The 22,384-nt window shown below is 46.4% G+C and overlaps 1 protein-coding gene across 1 annotated transcript in view; it reads right to left on the reverse strand.

Annotated features, from left to right (window-relative positions):
- The window catches only part of NOL4L (nucleolar protein 4 like), a 210,037-nt gene extending 188,171 nt beyond the window's left edge, over positions 1–21,866 (reverse strand). The window contains exon 1 of the mRNA XM_074211872.1: positions 21,502–21,866. Within this exon, the coding sequence (XP_074067973.1) occupies positions 21,502–21,825 (324 nt within the window). The 5' untranslated portion in view covers positions 21,826–21,866. The remainder of the gene's footprint in view (positions 1–21,501) is intronic.
- Between the last annotated feature and the right edge of the window lie 518 nt (positions 21,867–22,384).

Consider the following 22,384-nt stretch of genomic DNA (forward strand, 5'->3'; position numbering starts at 1 on the left):
GCGAGATGGTGGGACCTGAGGAGGCAAGGGCAGAAGGCTGAAGAACTGACAATGATCAGTCCCTTCTGATGGGGAGTCAGGCTGATAGCTGACAGGTTTTGCTCTGCATTAAAGGAAGAAATAAGCATCTCCCAAGGAAAAGAACATTGAATTCAGGGACAGGAGGAGGACAGACAAGGTGAGCTTAGGAAAACCAATTCATTTTACTTCTTTTGGGACCTCAGTTTCCCCATCTGTAAAATGAGGTTGGATTAAATATTACTTCCAGTTCTAAATCCTAAAATATGGCAGAGATGAACTCCATTGGATGATGGGGTTGGGTCCAAATCATAAGATTTTTGACCTGGAAGATCTTAGACATCACCTGATCAAACTCCTTTATATTGTAGATAAGTGAACTGAGAAGGGAAATGATTTACTTAAGTTTAAAAAGAACCAACAAGTAGAGAAATGAGGATGGAGGAGGGGAATGGGATGAGGAAAGAGAAGGGAAACTCTAGTGGAAAAAAGGACTGGACTGGAGGGAGAATGATGGACTTGGGTGGCAATTCTCTCTCTCTCTCTCTCTCTCTCTCTCTCTCTCTCTCTCTCTCTCTCTCTCTCTCTCTGCCAAATTCTCTGAGCTCTCTTGGGAGCTGAACCCAGTCCCAGGAGAGTATTCACCCCTTTGCCAGGAAAGTTCCATGCAGAACTGGCAGCCTGAAGCTGCAGGCGCCGACTGTCCCTCTCTGAGGCTGTCCTGAAAGACATCAATAATGCAAGACAGCCTCCCTCCAGGGAGCTGGCATGAGGCTTCTCCCGGGCATCATGGTAGAATGGAAAGTGCTGGCCTTGGAAGTCAGGACACTTGGGTTTGCGTCCCAGCTCTGTCACTTACAATGGACCCTGGGCAGGTCAGTTTGGCTCTGTAGGTCTCAGTTTCCCCATCTGTAAATTGAAAAGGGCTGGAACAAATGATCCCTAAGATCTACCTTCCTGCTCATGATCCTATGATTTGGCCTGTGGGCTCCAGGATGAGCTTGAAGGGTGGGAAAGGGGGCAGCTTGGATAAAGCCCCAGGTAGATACTCCTCTCTCCATCTGAGATTCCTGTATTTTTCTAACTCACAGGCTGAGCTGGGGCCACTCTCTCCACCCCCTCGGCTGGCTGGCGGCGGGCGGGAGGCGTTTGCCTGCCTTCCCAGTACCGCAGAAGCATGACTGATGCGCCGTGTCCCACACAGACTCGGGGAGCGCCGAGGTAGGAGCCAGTTGCTAAGAGACGGAACTGTACTCTCCAGCCCACACTCAGACCTTTGTCACTAGCTCAAGGGTTTTTTTCCCCTCTCCTCTGGATCAAAACGCACCATGTAGGTGAGAAGAAGGAGCAGTTGGCCTCCCCAGCCACTGGGGCCTACAGACAGCCCATCACGTGCTTCTGGCTCAGCTGGGGAGATGGGAAGGGAGTCGGTGGGGAGGGTGTGTGAGAGAGAGGCATGGTGTGTTTGGGGGAGGAGAGGGATTGCTTGCTCCAGAGGCAGGCAAACTGATCATTGGAGAAATCCTGGGAGGGCATGTGCATGTCGTGTACATGTGCGCGTGTCTGTCTGTCTATGTGTGTATATATGTGTATCTGTATGTGTGTGTGTGTGTGTGTGTGTGTGTGTGTGTGTATGTGTGTGTTTACCGCCCCTCTCCCTCCCCCAGCAAAAAATAACCACCAACCCTATGGTACAGCTGGACACAAGATTTCTCACCCAGCTGAGGCGGCATCCGGTAGGGGCCAACCGCACAAGATACTGCAGGCCTAGAGCCCCAGAGAGTTCTAGAAAGGTCAGGGACAGAGAAGGATGGAAGGCCTCTGGGGAAGAGAGACAGCTTGGTGGAGTAAGAAGAGAACTGGGTTCAAATCTTGTCTCTTCCACTACTCTTTGGGATCTTAGACAAGACATCCAACCCCTGGAGCTTCAGTGTTCAGCTAGGATTTCTAAGGCAACTTCCAACTCTAGATTCCATGGTTCTGTAGATTTGGGAGGAGGAGGGTAAGGGTCAATTCCTCCTCATTGCTTCCCCTGTGAAGATAAGAATGCCACTAACATTCTGGGAAGAGTCTTGGCTCTGGATTTACTGGGGTTCAGTCTAAGTGCTACCACCCAGCAGAAGGGAGCCATCAGGTATGGGGATGGCCAGGACTTAACTCTCCTAGTTGGGTAATATAGATCAAGTGGCAGAAGGGATCTTAGGGGTCACTTAGTCCAATTCCTCATTTTACAGATAAGGAAATGGATGGAGTGACACACTCATGATCACACAGGTAATATGTAACAGAGGCAAGATATAACCCCAGGTTGTCAGACATTAAAGTCAGTCCTTTTTTTACTAGACCATCTTGTTTCTCTCTTGGGACCTAGCAGTAAATCATCTGGGAGAGGGCCAAGCCAGAAAGCCTACCAATGATACACTAATAATAACCCTTTTAAGATTTCCAAAGCACCTTTCCTCACAACAGCCCCTAGAAAAAGGTTGTATTATCTCCCTTTTACTAAACTAGGTTTAGAGAAATCAACAGATTTGCCCAAAGTCACATATCTCATGAATGTTGAAGGCATGATTTAAACTTCGATCTGAGAGCACTATCCAATATAGTTATCTATTCTGCCCTTGCCTTCCTCTAGGCCTAAGTGGAGGTCTCTTGATAACCCAATCCCTGTTCAGGACTGGTTCATGAGGAAAATTTAGAGGCTCAGGTTCATGGTTTCCATTCCAAAATACTGCCCCCCCTACTTACCCTTTTCTTCTCTGAAGATAATGATAATTAAGGAAGATTGATGTCATGGGAAGGGGGAGCGAAGATGGAGAAGTAATACTATTTAAGTTGGCATTTAAGGTCCCACCCATAGTCTGTTGTCAAGTTGCCTTTTCAGATTTTCCTTCCCTTGATTCACAACCCAAACTTTCTGCTCCATCAAACTTTATCCGTAAAATAGTCTTTGGTTCTCATTTCTTCCATTCCTTTGTTGCAGTTATCATCCCACCAGAAAGGTCCTTCCCCTTTCACATCTATTTATCCAAATTTTATTTGACTTATAAAGCCAGTTTAATATCCTCTAAGAAGCCTTTCCTAATTACCCCATCCCACAGGGAGCAGAGGACTCTTTGAGTTCCCCCAGCAATTACTGTCTGTACCCCATCTCTGGCATTTAAATGGCATGTCATATGGATCACAGAATGTCAGCTAAATAGGACCTTAGATATCACCCAGTGCTCCATTTTACAGATGCAAAAACTTTGGCTGAAAGAGGTTAAAGGGCTAATCTAAAATTAATACAAGTTGGGGGTAGCTAGGTGGCGCAGTGGATAAAGCACCAGCCCTGGAGTCAGGAGTACCTGGGTTCAAATCGGGCCTCAAACACTTAATAATTACCTAGCTGTGTGGCCTTGGGCAAGCCACTTAACCCTACTGCCTTGCCAATAATAATAATAATAATAATAATAATAATAATAATAATAAAATTAATACAAGTTAGTAGAAGATCTGGAGTTAGATAGACCCTCTTTCTTTTGTCCCCTCTCAGGTTAATGAAATTTCCACAATATCACAATTACATTTGATAGTATCAGTCCTTTGATGTGGAATTATTGTCCCTATTTTACAGCTGAAGAAAGTGAGGTTCAAAAAGTACATTACATTCCTGACTCTGCATCCAACTGTGAAACTAGACATGGAAGAGAAAACAGCAAAAAGATGGAAAGATTCCCTCAACCTTACAGAACCTACAGTTTACTATTAGTCAATAAGCATTTATATACCAGGAGCTAAAGTCCCTCCTTTAAAGGAGTTTTACATTCCTCAAAGAATCACACATATAAATATGCACATATATGTGTGTATTATATTAAAAACATATTCAACAAAGTTAATTTAGGGGAGGAGGCATTGGGAGGGGGCTGAGGCGATCTGGAAAGATCTCATGAAGATGTACCATGTTCAAAGAAGTGATTATAATACAAGGTAGGAGTGAAGGGGACAATCAGACAAGAACTCTGGGAATATTTTCAGAGGAAGAGCAGTAGTAATTGGTGAGATCCTGAGGTGATTTTTGAAGGGAGTGAAAGACTCAGAGATGAGGAAGGAGCTTATTTTCAATGTGGAAGATGGCTTGCACAAATGTACCAAAGGAGGACATAAGATGGCAGGTCCATTTCAGGGAATATTAAATCGGTCAGTTGGGCCTTTCCCTCATTAGTTAGCTCTTCACATATATGAAATCCGTCTCCTCTATTAGACTATGGGGTCCTAGAGAGCAAAGATCAGACCTGGGGCTTATTTTGCCTCTAGCATAACACAACCCAGTTCAAAACTAAGAAAGGCCCATAGCAGGTGCTTTGTAAATATTTGGAGATTGACTGACTGCCCCTTGGGGCTACCTCGCCATCCCAGCAAGGCCCTCTCACAGAATACACTGCCCTTGGCTGGCATCACCAGCTCTGCAAGCCCCAGTTGGGGCTGAGCTCCTGATTCTGGCCAACAGGTCCCCTCCCTTTCTCCCCCTGCTGCCATCAGCTAATGAGACAGACAGCCTCCGCCCGGAGCTTGCTTTGGCCCATCTCGGCACAATCCTCCTAGGAAGGACACTGAGAACATGAGATCAGGGAAGGTAATTGCTAATTTGCACGAGAGAAGGAGCTGAAGACAAAGAGACATAAATACGAACTTCCCAGCCACAGCTTCCCAGAATCTAAGCACCACAAAAATGAAAAGGACCTTTGAGGTCATTTAGTACAACCCCAACCTGACCAAGAAACCCCTCGACAACATCCCAGGCAAGTGGCCATTCATCTTTCACTTGAAGACCTCCAGAATCAGGGAACTCATTACCTCCTAGGACAGCTCTAATTGGTAGGATGTTTTTCCTTATTCTGAGCCAAAATTTTTTTTCCACAATGGATACTTACTGCACCTCTTTCTATCCTCTGGGGTCAAGCATAAATCTAAACCTACATCACCATAAGCAAGTCTTCAAATGCTTCAAGATAACTATCATGGCTTCCCCTATACATAAGATCAAAGACTATCAGAGGTGAAAGGGGCTTTAAACATCAATCATCTAAATCAGCTTCCCTATTTTAGAGATGGGAAATTGAGATCTAGAATAGCAAATATTAAGAAAACTTACTATAATTAATAAGTAGCAGAGCTGGGATTTGAATCCTTAGCTTACTTCTAGTTTAGGGCTCACTCTGCTGAACCATATTACCAGATGGGGGATGTGGACGAAACTGGTCCTCATAAAATGACTGCAGTTGGTGAAGTGGCTAGGTGGCACAGTAAACAGAGCACTGGCCCTGGAGTCAGGAGTACCTGAGTTCAAATCCAGCCTTAGACACAATAATTATCTAGCTGTGTGGCCAAGCCACTTAACCCCATTGCCTTGCAAAAACCTAAAAATAAAAAAAAAAAATGACTGCAGTTGGAAAAAGTTTGGTTTTTATACCATTTCCTTCTCCCATCCTCTGCAAGTAGAGGAGAGAGCACTCATCATTGACCCTCAGAATCCCCTCCCCAAGAGTCTTCTCTCTTCCTACCCTTGAGCCCAATTAAGGAATGGCCTGCCTCTCTCTCTCTCTCTCTCTCTCTCTCTCTCCTTCTCCTCCTCCTCCTCCTCCTCCTCCTCCTCCTCCTGTCACCCAGTCCTCAGCCCCTACCTGGCTTGAGTGGGGAGAGGAAGGAGGATTTTGGCTTCCTTCCAGCTTTATGATCTGATCCCATCCTTTGAGACCTTTGAGAGACAATCTAGTCTAACTCCGTTTTACTGTGGTGAAACTGAGAGCCACAGAGGGAAAGTGATTTGTCCAAGATCACACAGAGGACAATTTCCATAGCCAGAATTTCCACCCAAGTCTCTGACTCTAGAGCCGAGCCAGAACTCTTGCCACTGCCTTTCTTTGTCTCCCATCACTTAGCACACAGTGCCTGGCCCCTAGTAACTGCTTCAGAAATGTTTGTTGGCTGACTGACTGTCTCACCCTGCTTTCAGGCACAGACACAAGTCCATATGCCCTTTCATTCTCCTGAATTAAAGGCTGGGTTCTTCCCCCCCAAAGCTTAATTTGCTTTGTTTTCAATGCTAAGCAGCCATCTTTGGACCTCAGTTTCCTCATCTGTAAAATTAGGGAACTGGTCTAGCTTTTTAGTCTTGAAAATTTAGACTCTTTTTTTGGACTTAATATGCTATGATTCTAAATCCTAAGCCAACAGTCCTTTTTCAGGAGAGATAGACGTGACTACTGGACCTTCTGGCTTCAGAGGACATCCCTTGGAGGACAGGGTTTGGGAGGCCAATTTGAGCAAAAAGCAGGAAGCGGGAGAGAGGAAATGCTGGGTTGGGCTGAGCTGGGCTTGGCTGGGCTTGCACACAAAGTCATCCTTGTTACCGGGAAAGAAAGCAGTCCTGTGATATGAATAGAACACCAACCTGGAATCACACCTGTCCCAGCCCCTATTTCTTAGTGGATACACTGAGCTAGTACTTACCTCACTCTAGGTCTTATGGTTACTACAGATTTGGGAGGATGAGCTTCCTCCCTCCTGGTTGCTACCATCTGTGAAGGGAAGGATCCCATTCAAATTCTGGGTTGGTCTATGCATTGGCTTGAGACACTTCCCAGGAAGTCGAGAGAGGGATTGAAACCAGGGAAAGGAAAGGACAGGGGGGGATCTACTGCCAAGAGTGGGAGAGGGTTCCATTGAAGAATGCTCCTATGGAAGAAGAGAGATATAGGTACAACCTAGAGGGAGTTGATGCTTAGATATCCTACTCATCCTCCTCCTCAGGATGTTACAGGTTGCAACTGACAGCCAGACCAGTAGGAAAACATGGCAAATGAAGGCAAAAATGATCATGGGGTGGGAGAGTGGGGGTAAGGGCAAAGGGTATTAATTAATTGTACAATCAAGGTCTTAGGAAAATTCCTACCATGGATCTTAGGAGTGCACTTCCTTTTTCTAAGCTTCAGCTTTCTCATCTGCAAAATGGGACTCTCCTTTTCAGGCTATTATAGGGAAAGTATTTGATTCAAAACAAAATGCCATAGAAATATGAATAGCCATCATTATTAGTGATGTTGATGACAATGTCAGGTGTCTAAAAAGCCTACCCCACAGTGAGATAAAGTAGATTTTTAGGTGAAAACATGACCTTGGGAAGTGCAGTTACTCCTTACCAAACTAAAAGATTTTGGGAATGGGTCAGGAGAATCCTCCTTGTGTCACTCTATTTCCAGAACCTGGGACCCTTCCCTTGCTTAGCTCAGTGAGTAGCCCTCTTATAAAAGTTGCTGGGACTAGTTTCATTCCTTCCCTCTGCATTTTGACATTCTTACAACAAACTTTCTAACCAAGAAACATTTTTTTCAAAGCTTGATCAAGAACTACAAGTCTGAAGGCAGCTAGTGTGTGTGTGTGTGTGTGTGTGTGTGTGTGTGTGTGTGTGTGTGTGTGTGTGTGTGTGGTGGGAGGTACCTGTGGACATGGTAGAATGGACTATTATTATATCTCAAAAGGAGAGGATCCATTTCTACACAGCTTTATGGGGCTACAAGCACTTTCCTCAGGACAACCCCATGAGGTTAAGTAGTGCAACTATTATTACTGACATTTTACAGAGAAGAAAACTGAGGCCCAGTGTGGAGAAATGACTTTCCCCGCTGTCAAACAGCTAGCACTGAGTGGTATATGTGAGATTCTTAAGACTTCCTCATTCCAAGACCAGAATGGTTTCTTCTGTCTCTCAATTTCTATACCTCAAATCCTTTTGCTCTTGGGACTCCTCTGAATAAAGTTCCTCCAGTGTTTCAAAGAAGACAGCCTAATACAGTGCAAAGAAGGAACAGTCAAGGGGCCCAAGGCCCAGCTCTGCTGCTACCTCAATGGATGAACTTGGCTAAGTCATCCAACTTCCCTGGTCTTGTTCTTTCATCTATAAAAAGAGGATCAAATGAGCCAATGAGTGTAAAATGTAAAAAGGTATAAAATATTTTTTTGGGGGGGGGAAGGAGAGGTTAGGAAGGAATGATTGGATAATCTTCCAAAACGCAAGGAGTTCACATGAAAGTCATTCTTGAAATCATCACCAAGGACTAAATCTGCTATTAATGCTCTGTCTCCCACCTACTGGTGGTACAAAGGAGAGTCCACTAGCCTTGGAGCTAAAAGTGCTGTTTTTTTCCTATAAGGTGGGGCTCTTTATTTGCTATCCTATTTGAAAGGGACCTTAGAGATCATCAAGGTCAGCCCCTTTATTTTACAGATGAGGAAATAGGGGCCCAGAGACAGGAAGTAACTTGCTCAAGGTCACACAGTGAGTCATCAGTAAAATCAAAACTCCATGCCCAGATTTGGTGAGAGCTGAACTTCCCAAAAGTTCAAGGTCCCCATCTTTGCTACAAAGGCATCTAGCCCAAGGGTCACAAAAGAGTGGTACTTTAAAATCCTTTACCGAGGGATAGAATTTTCCTGTCAGTCACTAGTGAAATACCATTTTTTACAAAGATGGTGAGATGAATAGTTAACCAGATTGAGTTCTTAAGGAAAAGAATAAGCAAACTGAGAATCTGGAGACTTGGGTTCTAATTCCAGATCTATCATAAATTTGCTGTGATATTACATAACTCCCTTTCCTCTCTGAGTTGCAACTTCCTCATCTGTAAAATGATGGGTTTAAAGTTAAGGTTGGACACCTAACAATCAAAACTAACATTGGGGGGGCAGCTAGGTGGCGAAGTGGATAGAGCACCAGCCTTGGAATCAGGAGTACCTGGGTTCGAATCCGACCTCAGACACTTAATAATTGCCTAGCTGTGTGGCCTTGGGCAGGCCACTTAACCCCATTGCCTTGAGAAAGAAAAATCTAACAAAAAAAAAAACTAACATTGGAAGGTGATGCTTCATAAGGTAGTGAGCTTCCCATCACTAGAGGTTTTCAGAGGATGGATGACAACTTGTCAGAGTATGCTGGAGAACATCACTTCTAGAGAATATAGATAGAATACCAAGACTTACAAAATTACAAAGATGAACTTGAAAATTCTTCTCTGAACCTTTATTCAGTCAGTAGCTCTACCTGGAATTGCTCACTTCAATACCGAATACAACTCAGTTCAAAACCTCCTTTACTTGTCAATCTTTCCCTGGTAACCCAACCCAAGATGCTTTCTCCCAATCCTAGACCTCATGTTTGTTGAGCATGCTGCAAAATGTTCTCAGATCCATGACTTCATTTCATTTCGTCAGCATCTCTCTGAAGAAGGTTAAAGAAGTTATTCTCCTATTTTATAGATAAGACCATAGTGACTTTACCAAAGTATCACAGTAAGTCAAGAAAGTGCTTTTCTTTTATGTGGCAGGAACTCAACTCAGCATAGCATACAAGGAAATGGTCCCTGCCCTCAAGAAGCTTACATTCTAATGGGGCAGACAACCTATAAATAACTAAATAAATGCATGACGTAGTCAGGGTAGATGGAAGGTAATCTGAGAGGGGAAAGCATCAGTGGCTAAGATCGCCTACTAAAGGTAGGAGTTGGATTGAGCATTGAAGGAATCTAAAAAGTGTAGGTGAGAAGGCAGAGCACTGCAGGCAAGGCAACTAAGTGACAAAACTGGAACTCCAGGCCAGGTTTCTTCACTCCCAAGAGAATTCTTTTTCCTACACCATCCTGGTCCTGCTGGTGCACGCTAGTGAGATTCAGGATGCTCCTACCTGAGCTTAGAGTGCCACTCTCCTCCCCTTTCACCTCCTGCCTACCAATGAACTTGTCAGGGGTTTCCTCTTTGAGTCTATCACTGCCTGACTTCTGGAAACAAAATGTTGGAAAATTAGGCTAAATGATTTGAAAGGCTTTTGAAAAGCACAGGTGCAGAATCATCTAAGTCTAAGAACTCAAACATGCCTGAATGATCTAGAAGTCCAGACCTGTTTCTGTAATCCATCTTCTACAGGGCAAAGGCTCTCCAAGCCCCAATATTCTATATTCTAAAGATCCTCCCAGCCTGACATTCTCTGTTCTAAGGGTCCTGCCCAGTCCTGTCAATTTATGTTTTAATTCTGTCAATCTATATTCTAAGGGCCCTTCCCACTCCAACATTCTATGTTCTAAGGACCCTCCCAGCCCTGTCAATCTATGTTCTAAGGACCCTTCCAATTCCGTTAATTTATATTCTAAGGGCCTACCCACTTCCAACATTCTATGTCCTAAGGGCCCTCCCAGCCCTGTCAATCTATGTTCTAAGGGCCCTCTCAGCCCCAAGATTCTATGTTCTAAAGGTCTGACAGTCTATGGTCTATGGGTCCTGCCCAATCCTGTCAATTTATGTTCTAAGGACCCTTCAACTCTGTCAATCTATATTTTAAGGGCCCACCCACCCTCACCCTTCTATGTTCTAAGGGCCCTCTCAGCCTCAAGATTCTATGTTCTAAAGGCCCTCTCTCAGCCTGACATTCTATATGTTCTAAGGGTCCTGCCCAGGCCTGTCAATCTATACTCTAAGGGCCCTTCTAATTCTGTCAATCTATTCTAAAGGTCCTCCCAGCCCCACAATTTATGTTTTAAGGACCCTTTCAACACTAAAATTCTCTTAAGTCTGACAATTTTGCCATAATACTGTCTGAAGTTTTCAAATAGTACGGCTGATAGCTCCACCTCATTGCCAGATATTTATCAACCTGGCTGCTCAGACAACTCCATCTGCTTCCCAGTACATACTTGGGCAGCTCTCATAATAGCCTGAGAATTGGGGCCCTTGGCCATGGATGAAGTCTCAGCTAGGACAGATCAGGGATGTAATGGTTGGGAATCTCCTACAACTGGACTTCTTAGATTGAAATGAATGTCTGAATGTGAGCTTAGTCTACCCTGGGGGAGGGAATAGCCCAGTTTAGAGTGTCCATTACCAGCAGTCTATGAAGTAAGTATATTCCACTACAGCCTGGCCACTTCTACCCTCAACTATTAGCTGCATAAAACAGGGAGTTTTTTGCTTGGCACTATATTCTGTTGCATAACTACAATTCTAGAGGATGTATAAGTAATAATTCATTATCATAACTGAAGGAAGGCTGTCAAAGAGACCCTATCATAGCTAAGGTCAGTGGATTATTCTTCTAGAAAAGCTTTTTTCTGGATTTTGCCATGGGTACCAAATCTTGCCATTAAAACTGGTATGAACTCCTCATTCCCTTTTTCACAGAGATGAGAGACTATGGGTATAGAATATTGCATATTTTCTAGACATAATTGATATGTTAAATTATTTTGCTGAATTGCTTTTTTTTCTCTCTTTTTTAAAATGGAATGAATAGCTCGATGGGTAGAAGAAGGGAAAGGAATACATTTGGAAATGAGTAACATAAAAAAAACTATCGATAAAAATGAGTTTTTTTTAATTGGTCCCAGGAAAAAGGGAGGCCTTGGGTTCAAAGCCCCTTGAGCTTACCTCATTGAGTCTTGGCTATTTGCCCTATGGTTTAGCCCTCTGAGGGCTTAGCTCTGTCTGGGTCTGTATCTTGGGGCTTAGAATTCTGTATTATTAAGCTATGGGAGTCAAAGAACAGACCAAATGTCTTTTTTGAACCAAAGAAATTTGTGTAATAATTCATTATTTCCTTTCCAGAGACTCGATTTCCCCATCTGTAAAATTAAGAGAAGATAAGCTAGATGTTTCTTCCAGTGCTGAATAGGTATTCTGTGTTGTAACAGCCTACCTAGCTTTCAGCGCTTACATTTTATATTAGAAGGTCTCTGCCAGCTCTTAATATCCTATGCTCTAATTGTCTTTCTAATTCTAATGTTCTGATTTGTAAAGTCCCTCCAACTCCTCACATTTTCTGTTCTATGTTCTAAATCATGCTCCTTTTGGCTCTATGTTCTAATCTCCTATATAGTTCTATTTTGTAAATTTCCTTTCACCCATGATATTCTATATTCTAAAGTTCTTTTCAGTTTTAGCATTACTTATCCTATTTTAAAGTCCATTCCAGCACTGTTATTCTATACTCTATTTTCTAACATTCTATACTCTAAGGTTCTTTCCAGTTCTACTAATCAATGTTTTAAAGTCTTTTCTAGATCTAGCAATCTAGCTTCTATATTCATAGATCCCTTCTGTGTGTGTGTGTGTTTCTCTGTGTGTGTCTGTGTGTGTGTGTGATATCTCCAGTTCCTTCTAGTTCTGACATTTGGGGTTCTATGTTTTAAGTTCTGTTCCAGTCCCAATATTTTTCTGTGTCAAAGGCTGCCTTCCAAGTCTGTGTTCTGTTCTAAGATCCCTTCCAGCTCTGACATTTTGTGATCTCTTATAAACAAACCCTTTCAATCTTGAAATTTTTTCTTCTATATTATAAAGTCCTTTCTAGCTCTCACACTCTACAGTACCTTCAAGAGATAATAATCTGTGTTCTCTGCACTCGGGCACCTTTCTTCCAGTTCACACAGTCTATGATTCTAAGATTGGATACTTATTCTCATTAGATCTCTAAGCACTATTCCACTGCCAAACTGGACCCTGGGAACACTTAAGTGCTGAGGAGTTTGGTCATCCTCGTGCCTTTTTCTTTACTCGGGCAATCTGGCCAGAAGCAGGCTGAGATGTTCAGCTGTGCTGGGTGGAAGAAAGGAGGAGGGAGAAATATTGTTAGAGAGGAGGAGTGGTATTTGCTTCTCCCCCTGTCCAAGACTGACTCCCCAAAGTCTTATCAAACTGGCTCCCCAGTGGCTTCTCAGACCCCTCCCCACCCTGCCATTCAGCTGAGTTGCCCAGGTGCTATAGAAATATAAAGTTAAATCTCCTCCATCCCTGATAACATCATCTTGCTCCACCTTTCCAGAAGGGTCAGCTAAGATACTAGGTATAGAAAAGGGGCTTGGTCCAAGTTAGTGGACTCAGACAAAGAAGATCTGGATCTGAATATTAATATCATCACTAACACACCAAGTGACATTGGGCAACTCACTTTCCTGCTCTGGGTCCCTCAGTTTTTCTCCTCTGTAAAATGGGAGACTGCTGGACTGGTCTTTAAGGTTTCTTCCATCTCTAATCTCTAATATTCTAAGATGTACTTAAACCATATTCTGGGTATAGTTAAACCAGTTCCATCTCATCCTTGTTCTGTCTCTCTGGCCAGGGACATTTCATCTTTGCTCTACTCAAATTCCAAACACCTTCCCCATTGATTGTTTTAAAAATAATAAAAACACCTCACTCAGATGAACATAGAATATTTGTCTTACTCAGAGATGGATATCCATTATAAGAAGAACTCAACACAAAACTATGACAAATGATATAATCGCTTACTTGCTACCTTTAGAAAGGGCCTTGAGACCCTGCACCAAACAACCTTATGAAGAATTGGGGGTGGGGGGGAATGAAGAGAAGAAGGAAGAGAATGAATAAAAGGAGAAAAGAAGAGAAAAGTTAATAAAGAGGAGAGAGGAAGATAAGAAAGAAGATGGAAAAGGAGGAGAAAAAGTAGGAATCTTAAGGCATATGTTCCCATTGTCATATATCACTATATAATTCAAGAGAGGCAGGTTGAGCTAGGCAACCTGGTTCTTTCCAAACTCACAGATTCTATGATTCCATCACAGTCTGGGCCTCAGAATCCAAGGGGTCAGCCTGACAGGAAGTCATTCCTTGAGCATCTCATCTTGTCTCATTTGACTCACTCCTTGCTTCTGCATCCCAGGCTGCCTAGATGAATCTCTCTTCTGGCCAGCTGGACAATGCTGCTGAGCTGTGACAAGCTCCTTTTGCCCCCCCATCCCCCCCCCTCTGTCTCTGTCTCTGTCTTTCTCTCTCTCACCAACACACATATACTGAAGTTAAAGATAGTACTAAAGCACCTGGTCAAACCTGGCTCCCAACCTAGGCCTTCCCACCTCAGAAAACAGGTACCCTCCTCAAGTGGAAAGGGCCAAAATAGTGCTTCTAATTACCTTGAAAAGAAGGTCTTTATTCAGTTTCCTCCTTCTCCACCAAATGCATGCAAAACAAGCTAATCCAAGTAGGTGCTGTCTCATAAGAACATAAGAATTAGAGCTCAAAGGGAGCACAGAGATCACTTAACCCAACCCCTTCAGTATACAAATGAGAAAATTGAGATCCAAAGAGAAATGATTTTCCCAGAATAAGATGACTGATAAGTACAAGAACTGATAACTGAACTCAGATCCTTAAATTCCAAATTCAGTGCTCTTTCCAATACACCACACGGCCTCAAAAAAGGGAAAGATATTTTTAAAAAAAAGGAAATCAGGGCGGCTAGGTGGTGCAGTGAATAGAGCACTGGCCTTGGAGTCAGGAGTACCTGGGTTCAAATCCAACCTCAGACACTTAATAATTACCTAGCCATGTGGCCTTGGGCAAGCCACTTAACCCTATTGCCTTGAAAAATCTAAAAAAATAAAAAAATAAAAAAAAGGAAATCTTTATCAGTGTACATTCCTCCAGAACAGGTAGTCATAGCAGCCCTATCCTCATCTCAATAATGGTAACTATAGGAGCAGGGAGGAAGGGAAGCTCAATCTTGGTAACTGAGAGAATCATGTGAGGTCCTGGCCAAGGTTCTATAATAGCTTTAGGAAACTAGAAAACACTGGGGCTCAGGTACCTACTTTCTTGACTGCCTGGGGACACATGGATGTTTAATTAATGAAATAACCCACTTCACAATCCAAATGGTTTCCCTGCCAGGAATCATTTTCATACTAAAGGTCTAGGGTGCCAGCCTAGGCTGAAGCAAGTCAGCCATCTGCTCCCCAAATCACCTAGACTGAATTGCCTCCCTTTCTGAAGCCCTAAGACACTTCTCTCAGGACTCAGCCTTCCTAGTTCCTAACCAAGAGTTTCCCTTTCTATTCTTGTTACTCCAGTCCCTTCCAGAATATCTTCTATTCAATTCAACTAATATCTATTAAATATTCTGGGTACTTTGGCAAGAGCTGGAGGAAAAATGAAGTTTAGATAAATCCCTGTCTGCATGGAGCTCACAGTCCAATAAGGGGACAAGACACAGACACAAAACTTCAGTAGTGAAGAAGAGGTACAAAGTGATACTTATCAATGGAGACTGAAAGGGGTCCAATAATGGCAGACATGCAAAATCCTCTCTGAAGAACCCCACCCCTCAATTCCAACATTCTTCCTCTATTGTTAATACATGGTGTCACTTTAGACAAAAAAAGACATTTAACCTACCTAGACTTCATCTACTGCCACTATTACTGCTGCCACCCCAAATCCATGCTCCCAAATATCACACAAGATACCACACACCTTCAGAGTTTCCTTGGTATCAATACTGAGTCAATTACTCCATTCCCTTTATAGTATCCCCCTTTCCTATCTGAAAGTATTTAAGGCCACTTTTGGGAGCTTATAGATTATTTCACACTAAGGAGCAAATGACTAATAACAATTTAAGACATTTCTCCCACCTACCTCCATGTATAAATTAGGATGCTTAATGGAAATAATCACTTAACCCAAAGGGTCAATAGTAGAATTTTATAATTTAAGTGCCAATGGAAAAGATGGGTTAGGTTCTGCTTTTCACAATATATAATGGACATAATAACAGAATGGGATATTTAGAGATCTAAGGGGTCTAATTCTAGTCTAGTCTAGTCCTTGAGACTCTAACTCAAGTTGTGACTCTCAATAAGTCACTTTTCTGTCTATGAGCCTCAGTTTCTCCCATCTATAAAAGGATAGGAGCGCAACTAGGTGGTTCATTCTGACTCTCACATCCTAGATTCTAAAGCTTCTTTTGGTTATAAAATTCTACAATGTTAGGCTAAGATCTCACACATGTCATTTCACTTCTCTGAAACATTTCCACATTTGTGGAATGGGTATATAACAGCACCAACAGTTAATTCTCAAAGGGTTGTAAAGAGAGAAGTGCTGGGGCAGCTAGGTGGCGCAGTGGATAAAGCACTGGCCCTGGAGTCAGGAGTACCTGAGTTCAAATCTGACCTCAAACACTTAATAATTACCTAGCTGTGTGGCCTTGGGAAAGCCACTTGACCCCATTTGCCTTGCAAAAAAAAAAAAAACACCTAAAAAAAAAGAGAAGTGCTTTGTAAACTTTAAAATGTTATATAAATAAATTTCATTAATAACATTAAACACCACCTCCCAACTTTTTCAGACTGTTTTCTCATCTGTGAAATGGGTATAATAGCACTTCCAATTAATTCTCAGAGGGTTGCCAAGAAGGAAGTGCTTTGTAAACTCTAAAAGTGCTATATAAATGAGTAACTGTTAAGTGTCATTAATAGTATTAATACCACCCCTGACTTGATACTCTTTGATGATCAGAAAAGGAGAAATCTACTCTATATATGAATATAATTTTAGTTGTCCAACCATAAATGGCATGTTTCTTCATAGCTCAGCTTTTTGAAAGCCCTGGTTTCCTTCAAACCATTGTTCAAGCAGTACCTTTCAGCAAGGGGTCTTTCCTGAGGTTTCCACACCTTCATTCCCTACCCCATCCCTACCTTCTTGTGACTTTCTCCTCATCAGTTATCTTATATCTAGCCTGTATATATCTTGTATTTATCCATATACTTGTATATTGTCTCCCTAATTAGAATATAAGCTTCTTAAAGGTAGGAAAAGTTTCAATTTTTGTTCTTAGCATTTAGATCTGGGTTTGGCGATGCAGCTGTTACTCAAAAAAAAATGCTTGATTTTGGTTACTCTCTCTTAACAATCATGAAATCAGCAAAAAACTCCCAAATCTATCCTTTTGGGCCCTCATTCTTCTCCAGAGCCCAAGTTCCTCATTCCCAATTGCCTTTGGACAACTCCACCAGGATGTCATCTAGGCTTCAAACTCACATCTAAAATAAAATTTAATTTTTTTTCTCTCTAAATCTACCCATGATTTCACTAGTTTTGTCATGAGACATTTTTCTCCAATTGATCAACTCACCATTTAAGAGGCATCCTCAACTCTTAGCTTGAATTTACCCACTCAATCAATTGCCAAGTCTTCTCTGTTCCACAGTCTCATATCTCTCCATTCATAAGACCCAACTTCCCAACTCATGATTTTTATGCTTAGACTATCATCACTCACTCAATCAATCAATCAATCAGTCTCTTAATTGGGTTCCTTGCACCTAATCCTTCTTTATAATCTACCTTTCATAGTGAATAAAGTGATATTCCAAACAGGCTTAACTGACATCCCCTTGCTCAAGAAGCTGCAGTAGCTCCCTATTGCTTCTGGGATAAAATTCAAATTTTTTGGTTTGGTGTTTTTAAAACTCTTTCAATCTATATCTAGCCATCCTTCCATGACTTCCTACTATCCCCTCACACACACACACACACACACACACACATCTCCTAAACTCCAGACATATTAGCCTACATACTATTTATTCCCTATAACATTCCATCTCTCACCTCCAGGCTTTTGCCTGGATAGCTAGATATATCCCTCATGTATTTATCTGTGATATGTAACAATATATGTCACTTGAGGGCAAAGATTATTTCATTTTTTTGTCTTTATATCTTCAGAACATATCACAGTGCTTGCCATAGTAGACCTTTAATAAACATTAATTGATTGAATGGGCCACCTCAAAGACTTGAAAGGAAGCAGAAAATTTACTTCATGCCAACGGGAAAAGGTCAGTTTTATTTCCCTCTCTCCTTGACCCCAAAAAGGAATGTCTGTTTTGGTCAGGGAAAAAAAAAGAAAAAGAAATCTTAATTGTGTTTTTCATAAAGGGAAAGGCCCTAACTCCTGTCATAAAAAGATCTTATCCCCTAGAGCACCCTCAGCTCCTCCCCTCCTCCACTTTTTCTTACTGCCTCGTACCTTAGATTTCCTGTGACAACCTGCAGACATTGATAATCAACTTGCGGATCCCCTCCTCCACTGTCTCCCAGTTCCAGCTGGGGGGGGGGGAACACTGGCCCTAGCCCTAATCCAAGCCATAGATCCCGGTCTCAGCAGTCCCAGTCCCAACCCCCACCTCAAGTCCCATCTGCATAAACTTAATTCTCTCTCACCCTCTTTCAGCCTTGGGACAGTCCCGGACAGATTAAGCCTTTGTCAGATACACCCAGGAAAGGAAGGGCCAGATGGGACAGGGGACAAGTGGTGTCAGATAACCAGGCAGGATGAAGGAAAGCCACAAACCAAGTCCAGCCCAATGCATATGGCTTGGGGGGGGGGGGGGGGGGGGGCTCGGGTATAATTCTGAGAATGGGGAGTTATGGGGGAGGGGGAGAAATGAGGAGAAAATGGAAAGAACTTATTTTGCTGCCTGGAGAAGGAGAATCATTCAACAAAACATTTCACTTTAAAAATCCTTAGGCCCAACCTTTCTTTGTGTGTGTGTGTGTGTGTGTGTGTGTGTGTGTGTGTGTGTGCTTTCAAGAAAGAACAGGCGCTACAAGGGGAGGAGGGGGTAGATGGGGGGTGGGAGTAGGAGAGGCCAAGGTGGACACAGTTTAGGAGGGTTTAATCTGAGAAGGGCCCTGCCTCAGGGGAATCCACAGAAGGACCCCTCCCCTCCCCCAGCTTGGCCCTTAGTTTAAAAAAAAAAAATCAGGCCAGATGGGCCTATAGTGCAATCCCTACCACAATGGGAAATCTCTTAACTTTAATTTTTTAATTGGGGGGGGAACCAGAGGTGTAAAAATTGGACGGGACCTTCGATATCAACTAGTCCCAACCCTCTCATTTTATAGAGGAAAAAGAATGCCAAAAATCAATTGCCTAAAATCACTAGTAGGGCAGAGGCAGGATTGGAACTCAGATCCCTCTGGCTCCAAAATCAGAGTTCTTTTTACACCACAACAGGCACTATGTACCAGGAGTCCCAGGACATGGTTCCCTCTCAGTTTGGGGGTATGCCCTCCACATCTTCAAAAACCATCAACTAACAAATAAACTCTAAGGGAATCTCCCACTCCCCTACTCCTCCACTGAATTTATAGCAGCAGTGTTCACCTAAAATAATTGAAAAGAAGGGAAGAAGACTGAGAGATCTGAGGAGGCAGGCACCTGGAAACTTAAAAGAGGAAGCCAAACGGGTGGCTCTTTCCTCCAACTCCGATCTGTTTATCTTTAAAATGTGCCGGATTTCTTTTCTCTCCGGGAATTCAGCCTGTCGTCCCTTCGGAAACTCACAGTCTCTTAGGGGTGTGTCTGTTTTGTTTGCAGATTTATGGGAGCTTAGGTGAGTCCCGGACAGGAGATAGAGTCCGCTGGCTCACTAGCGCTCGCGCTCTCGCTGGCTCTCTCTCTCTCTCTCCTCCCTCCCAGTAAACCAGCTCTCCAGAGGATTGGCCTCTCCTATCCTCCCTTTGGGGGAGTTTATTCATTCCTGAGAGTAGGAACTGGGCTGGGGGCGGGGTGGGGTAGCTTTCATTTTGGCCTTGGTATCCTCAGCTGAGAAGGCTTAGCCACCCTGGGCCTGGGGTCTTGTACTGGGAGGGAAGGGAAGGAATTCTCTCCCAAGGCCAGGCATGGGCCGCCTGATATCCTAGGGCCTGTTGGGGTCTCAGAGAGACCAGGCCCAGCCCCTTGCGAGGGTCTGGAGGGAAGCGGAGTGGGGTGGGGCAAGGGAGGTCAGGGAAAGGCAGATTTGAAAGGGTCCTGAAATCGGAGGGCAAGAAGTCTACCCCAGGGCTCCCCTATTCCAAGCTGGGAATCCAGGCCTGAAGCCCCCTCCCCTCCCCCAGCCCAGCCCCTGGTAAGAGGCAGACCAGATGGGAGGTAAATAGTGCGTTTATAAGCGTTTACCACAGATGGACTGCCCTCACCGCAGCCTGCAACCATCTCCCTGACAGGGTATCTGGGAGAGGGGATAGCACTGTTTCCCCAGAGCTGCGAAGAAGGTGGGGGAGGCAGCCTCCAGAATCCCCTCCCGAATTATCCTCCCTCCATCCTCCCAACCAGGCAGCTCCAGCATCTCCCTCGCCAGCCTGCTCGCCAGCCTTCCCACTGCCTCTCCCCTCCCCATCCCACACCCCCTACCCCCACCCCCCTCCTCCACCCGGGAAGGGCTGGGAGGAGGGACAAGTGCACTTTTAGTAACGACAAAATCAATTGTCTATGAAGATTCTACTCTCAGGCAGATGGTGCAAAGACTGAGGGAGTTACTAGTTAGGAAGACCCACATTAAATCCCAGCCCCCCTCCAGAAGAAAAAAAAAAGATGGGAAGGGATGGCAAGGGAGAGGTTGGGGGGGGGGGCGGTGTCCGCAAATAAAATGTGAATCTCCGAATTTCTACAGCTCAAAGTTCAAAGATTGGAGCTCTCGGGGCGGCCCCTGCATCACCCCCACCCCCAAACCCTCCTTAGAACAATGAGGTCCCAGTGGGGGAGCCGCCGGCTCCTTCCCCAGGGCAGCAGCCCGAGGGACCCCGGGTGGGAGGGAGAAGCAAAGCTCCCCTACCTCCGCCTCCGCCCGCACCCTAACTGGCCCCCGCCCCAGCCAAAGCGGGCGCTAGGAGGCCCCACCCCTCCCCCACTCCGTGGGTAACCAGCCCGTGGGGGGGGGGATGGAGGGGGTCAGATGCCTTCTCCCATCCGGCCTCCTCCGCTCTCCTCAGACCAAGGCTGAGGGATGAGGGGGTGGACCCTTCCCCATCCGCACCCCGGGACTGTCCGGCCCCGCCCGCCCCGCCCCGCCCGGGGGCGCCTCCTGCGCCAGTCTGCATCGCGGCCGGCCGCCCCCGCCCGTCCTCTCTGGGCCAGTCCCGGGTGGGGTCGGGGCGTTCCTGCCCTTGCCCCTGCCCCAGCCCTAGCCCCTACTCCAGGGCCCGGCTCGCCGCACCGCCCCCCCTCCCCCAGTCTGCGGGGCCTCGTCCCAAAGCCTAGGAGGAGAGGGGCGCCCCTGCGAGGACTCCCTAGCCTCAAGCCACCGCAACCCCCCGTAGCAACCCGGAGGCAGGGGGCGGTGGCTAGGAGCTCCCACCCGGGGCTCGCTCGCCAGCCCGCTCGGGACAGCCTGCCTGCTTAGGGATGGGATGGGTCTGGCTCCCGGAGAAGCCGCCTGCTGGAAGGGGGAGGGGGGAGAAAAAGGAGGAGGAAGAAGAGGAGGAGGAAGGGGGGGAGAAGGAGGACAGAACATGCCCGGGTGAGCACCCGGGACAGCCCGCGCTGCTGGGGAGAGAGGCGGGGGGGGAGGACTCGCAGCCTTCCTCTCTGCCTCCAGCTCCCGGGACAGCCCCGCTCGCTCCACGGAGAGCCGGCCGGGGCGGGTCTGCGCTGCCTGGGCCATCCCAGCGGGAACCAGGGGGACCGAAGGGAAGGAAGGGGTCCCCGCCCGGGATGGGGAGACACTGCGGGATCAGGCTGGCCGGAGGTGGATGGAGAGGTGGCCACTCAGACACAAGCAGGGCTAGGACAGACGGACAGCACTCAGACAGACAGACAGACAGACAGGACACACGCGGACAGTGAGGGAGGCGCGGGCGCGCACTGACCGTTCCAGTTTTCACCGGCACATACACCACTTGACCCATCTTCGGCTCCCTGCTGGTCCCCAGCCGAAAGCCCTTGGAGCGGACCCAAAACTGGAACTTGCCTTTCTCCCCGGACGAGGGGCCGCCGTTGCCGGCCCCCGCGGTCCCGCTGCCCCCGCCTTGCAGGACCTCGGCGATCCGCTGGTATTTGCTGCGAGTGACCGTCTTAGTCTTGGCCGAGTCTCCGTAGGTCCGGAGACACCAGTCCCGGAACTGGCGCCCCAGCTCCGTGTCCCCGGGGCTGCGGTCCCAGCCCCCCCGCAGGAGCAGCGTCGGCTTCGGCATCCTCGGGGCCCTCGGGGCGGGCAGAGAGCGGAGCCGGCCGGCCCGGCCCGGGAAGGAGGGGGCGCGGGCGAGGCTAGCGCCGGGCTGGGGCTGGGGCTGGGACCGGCCCCGGGGAGCGGCTGCCCCGTCCCAGCTGCGGCGGCGGCGGCGGCGGCGGCGACCTCGGCGGCCGGGACGCGCGGGGCTGCAGCAGGCAGGGTCCCTCCCGCTCCTCCTGCGCTCCCGCGGCGGCGGCGGCGGCGGCGGCGGCGGCGGCGGCGGCGGCTCCTGATCCTGCTCCCGCTCCTGCTCCGCCTCCTCCTCCCCCCGGCCGGGATGCAGGAGGGGATGGAGCAGTCGGGACCGGGAGGTGCAAAGGGGGCGGGCGAGTCCCCTCCCCGGGAGGGGCCGCCCCGCAGCCTGCGAGGGGGAGCCCGGGGCGGGTGAGGGAGACCGAGCGAGACACCGGCGGCGCCAGCGGCGGCTGCTGTCAGGCTAGCGGGCGGCTCGTCTCCGTCCTCCTCCTCCTCGCCTTCCTCCTCCTCCTCTTCCTCCTCCTCCTCCTCGTCCTTGTCCTAGC

The sequence above is a fragment of the Macrotis lagotis genome, chromosome 1 (genome assembly GCF_037893015.1).
Source record: "Macrotis lagotis isolate mMagLag1 chromosome 1, bilby.v1.9.chrom.fasta, whole genome shotgun sequence".
NCBI classification, from domain to species: Eukaryota; Metazoa; Chordata; class Mammalia; order Peramelemorphia; family Peramelidae; genus Macrotis; species Macrotis lagotis.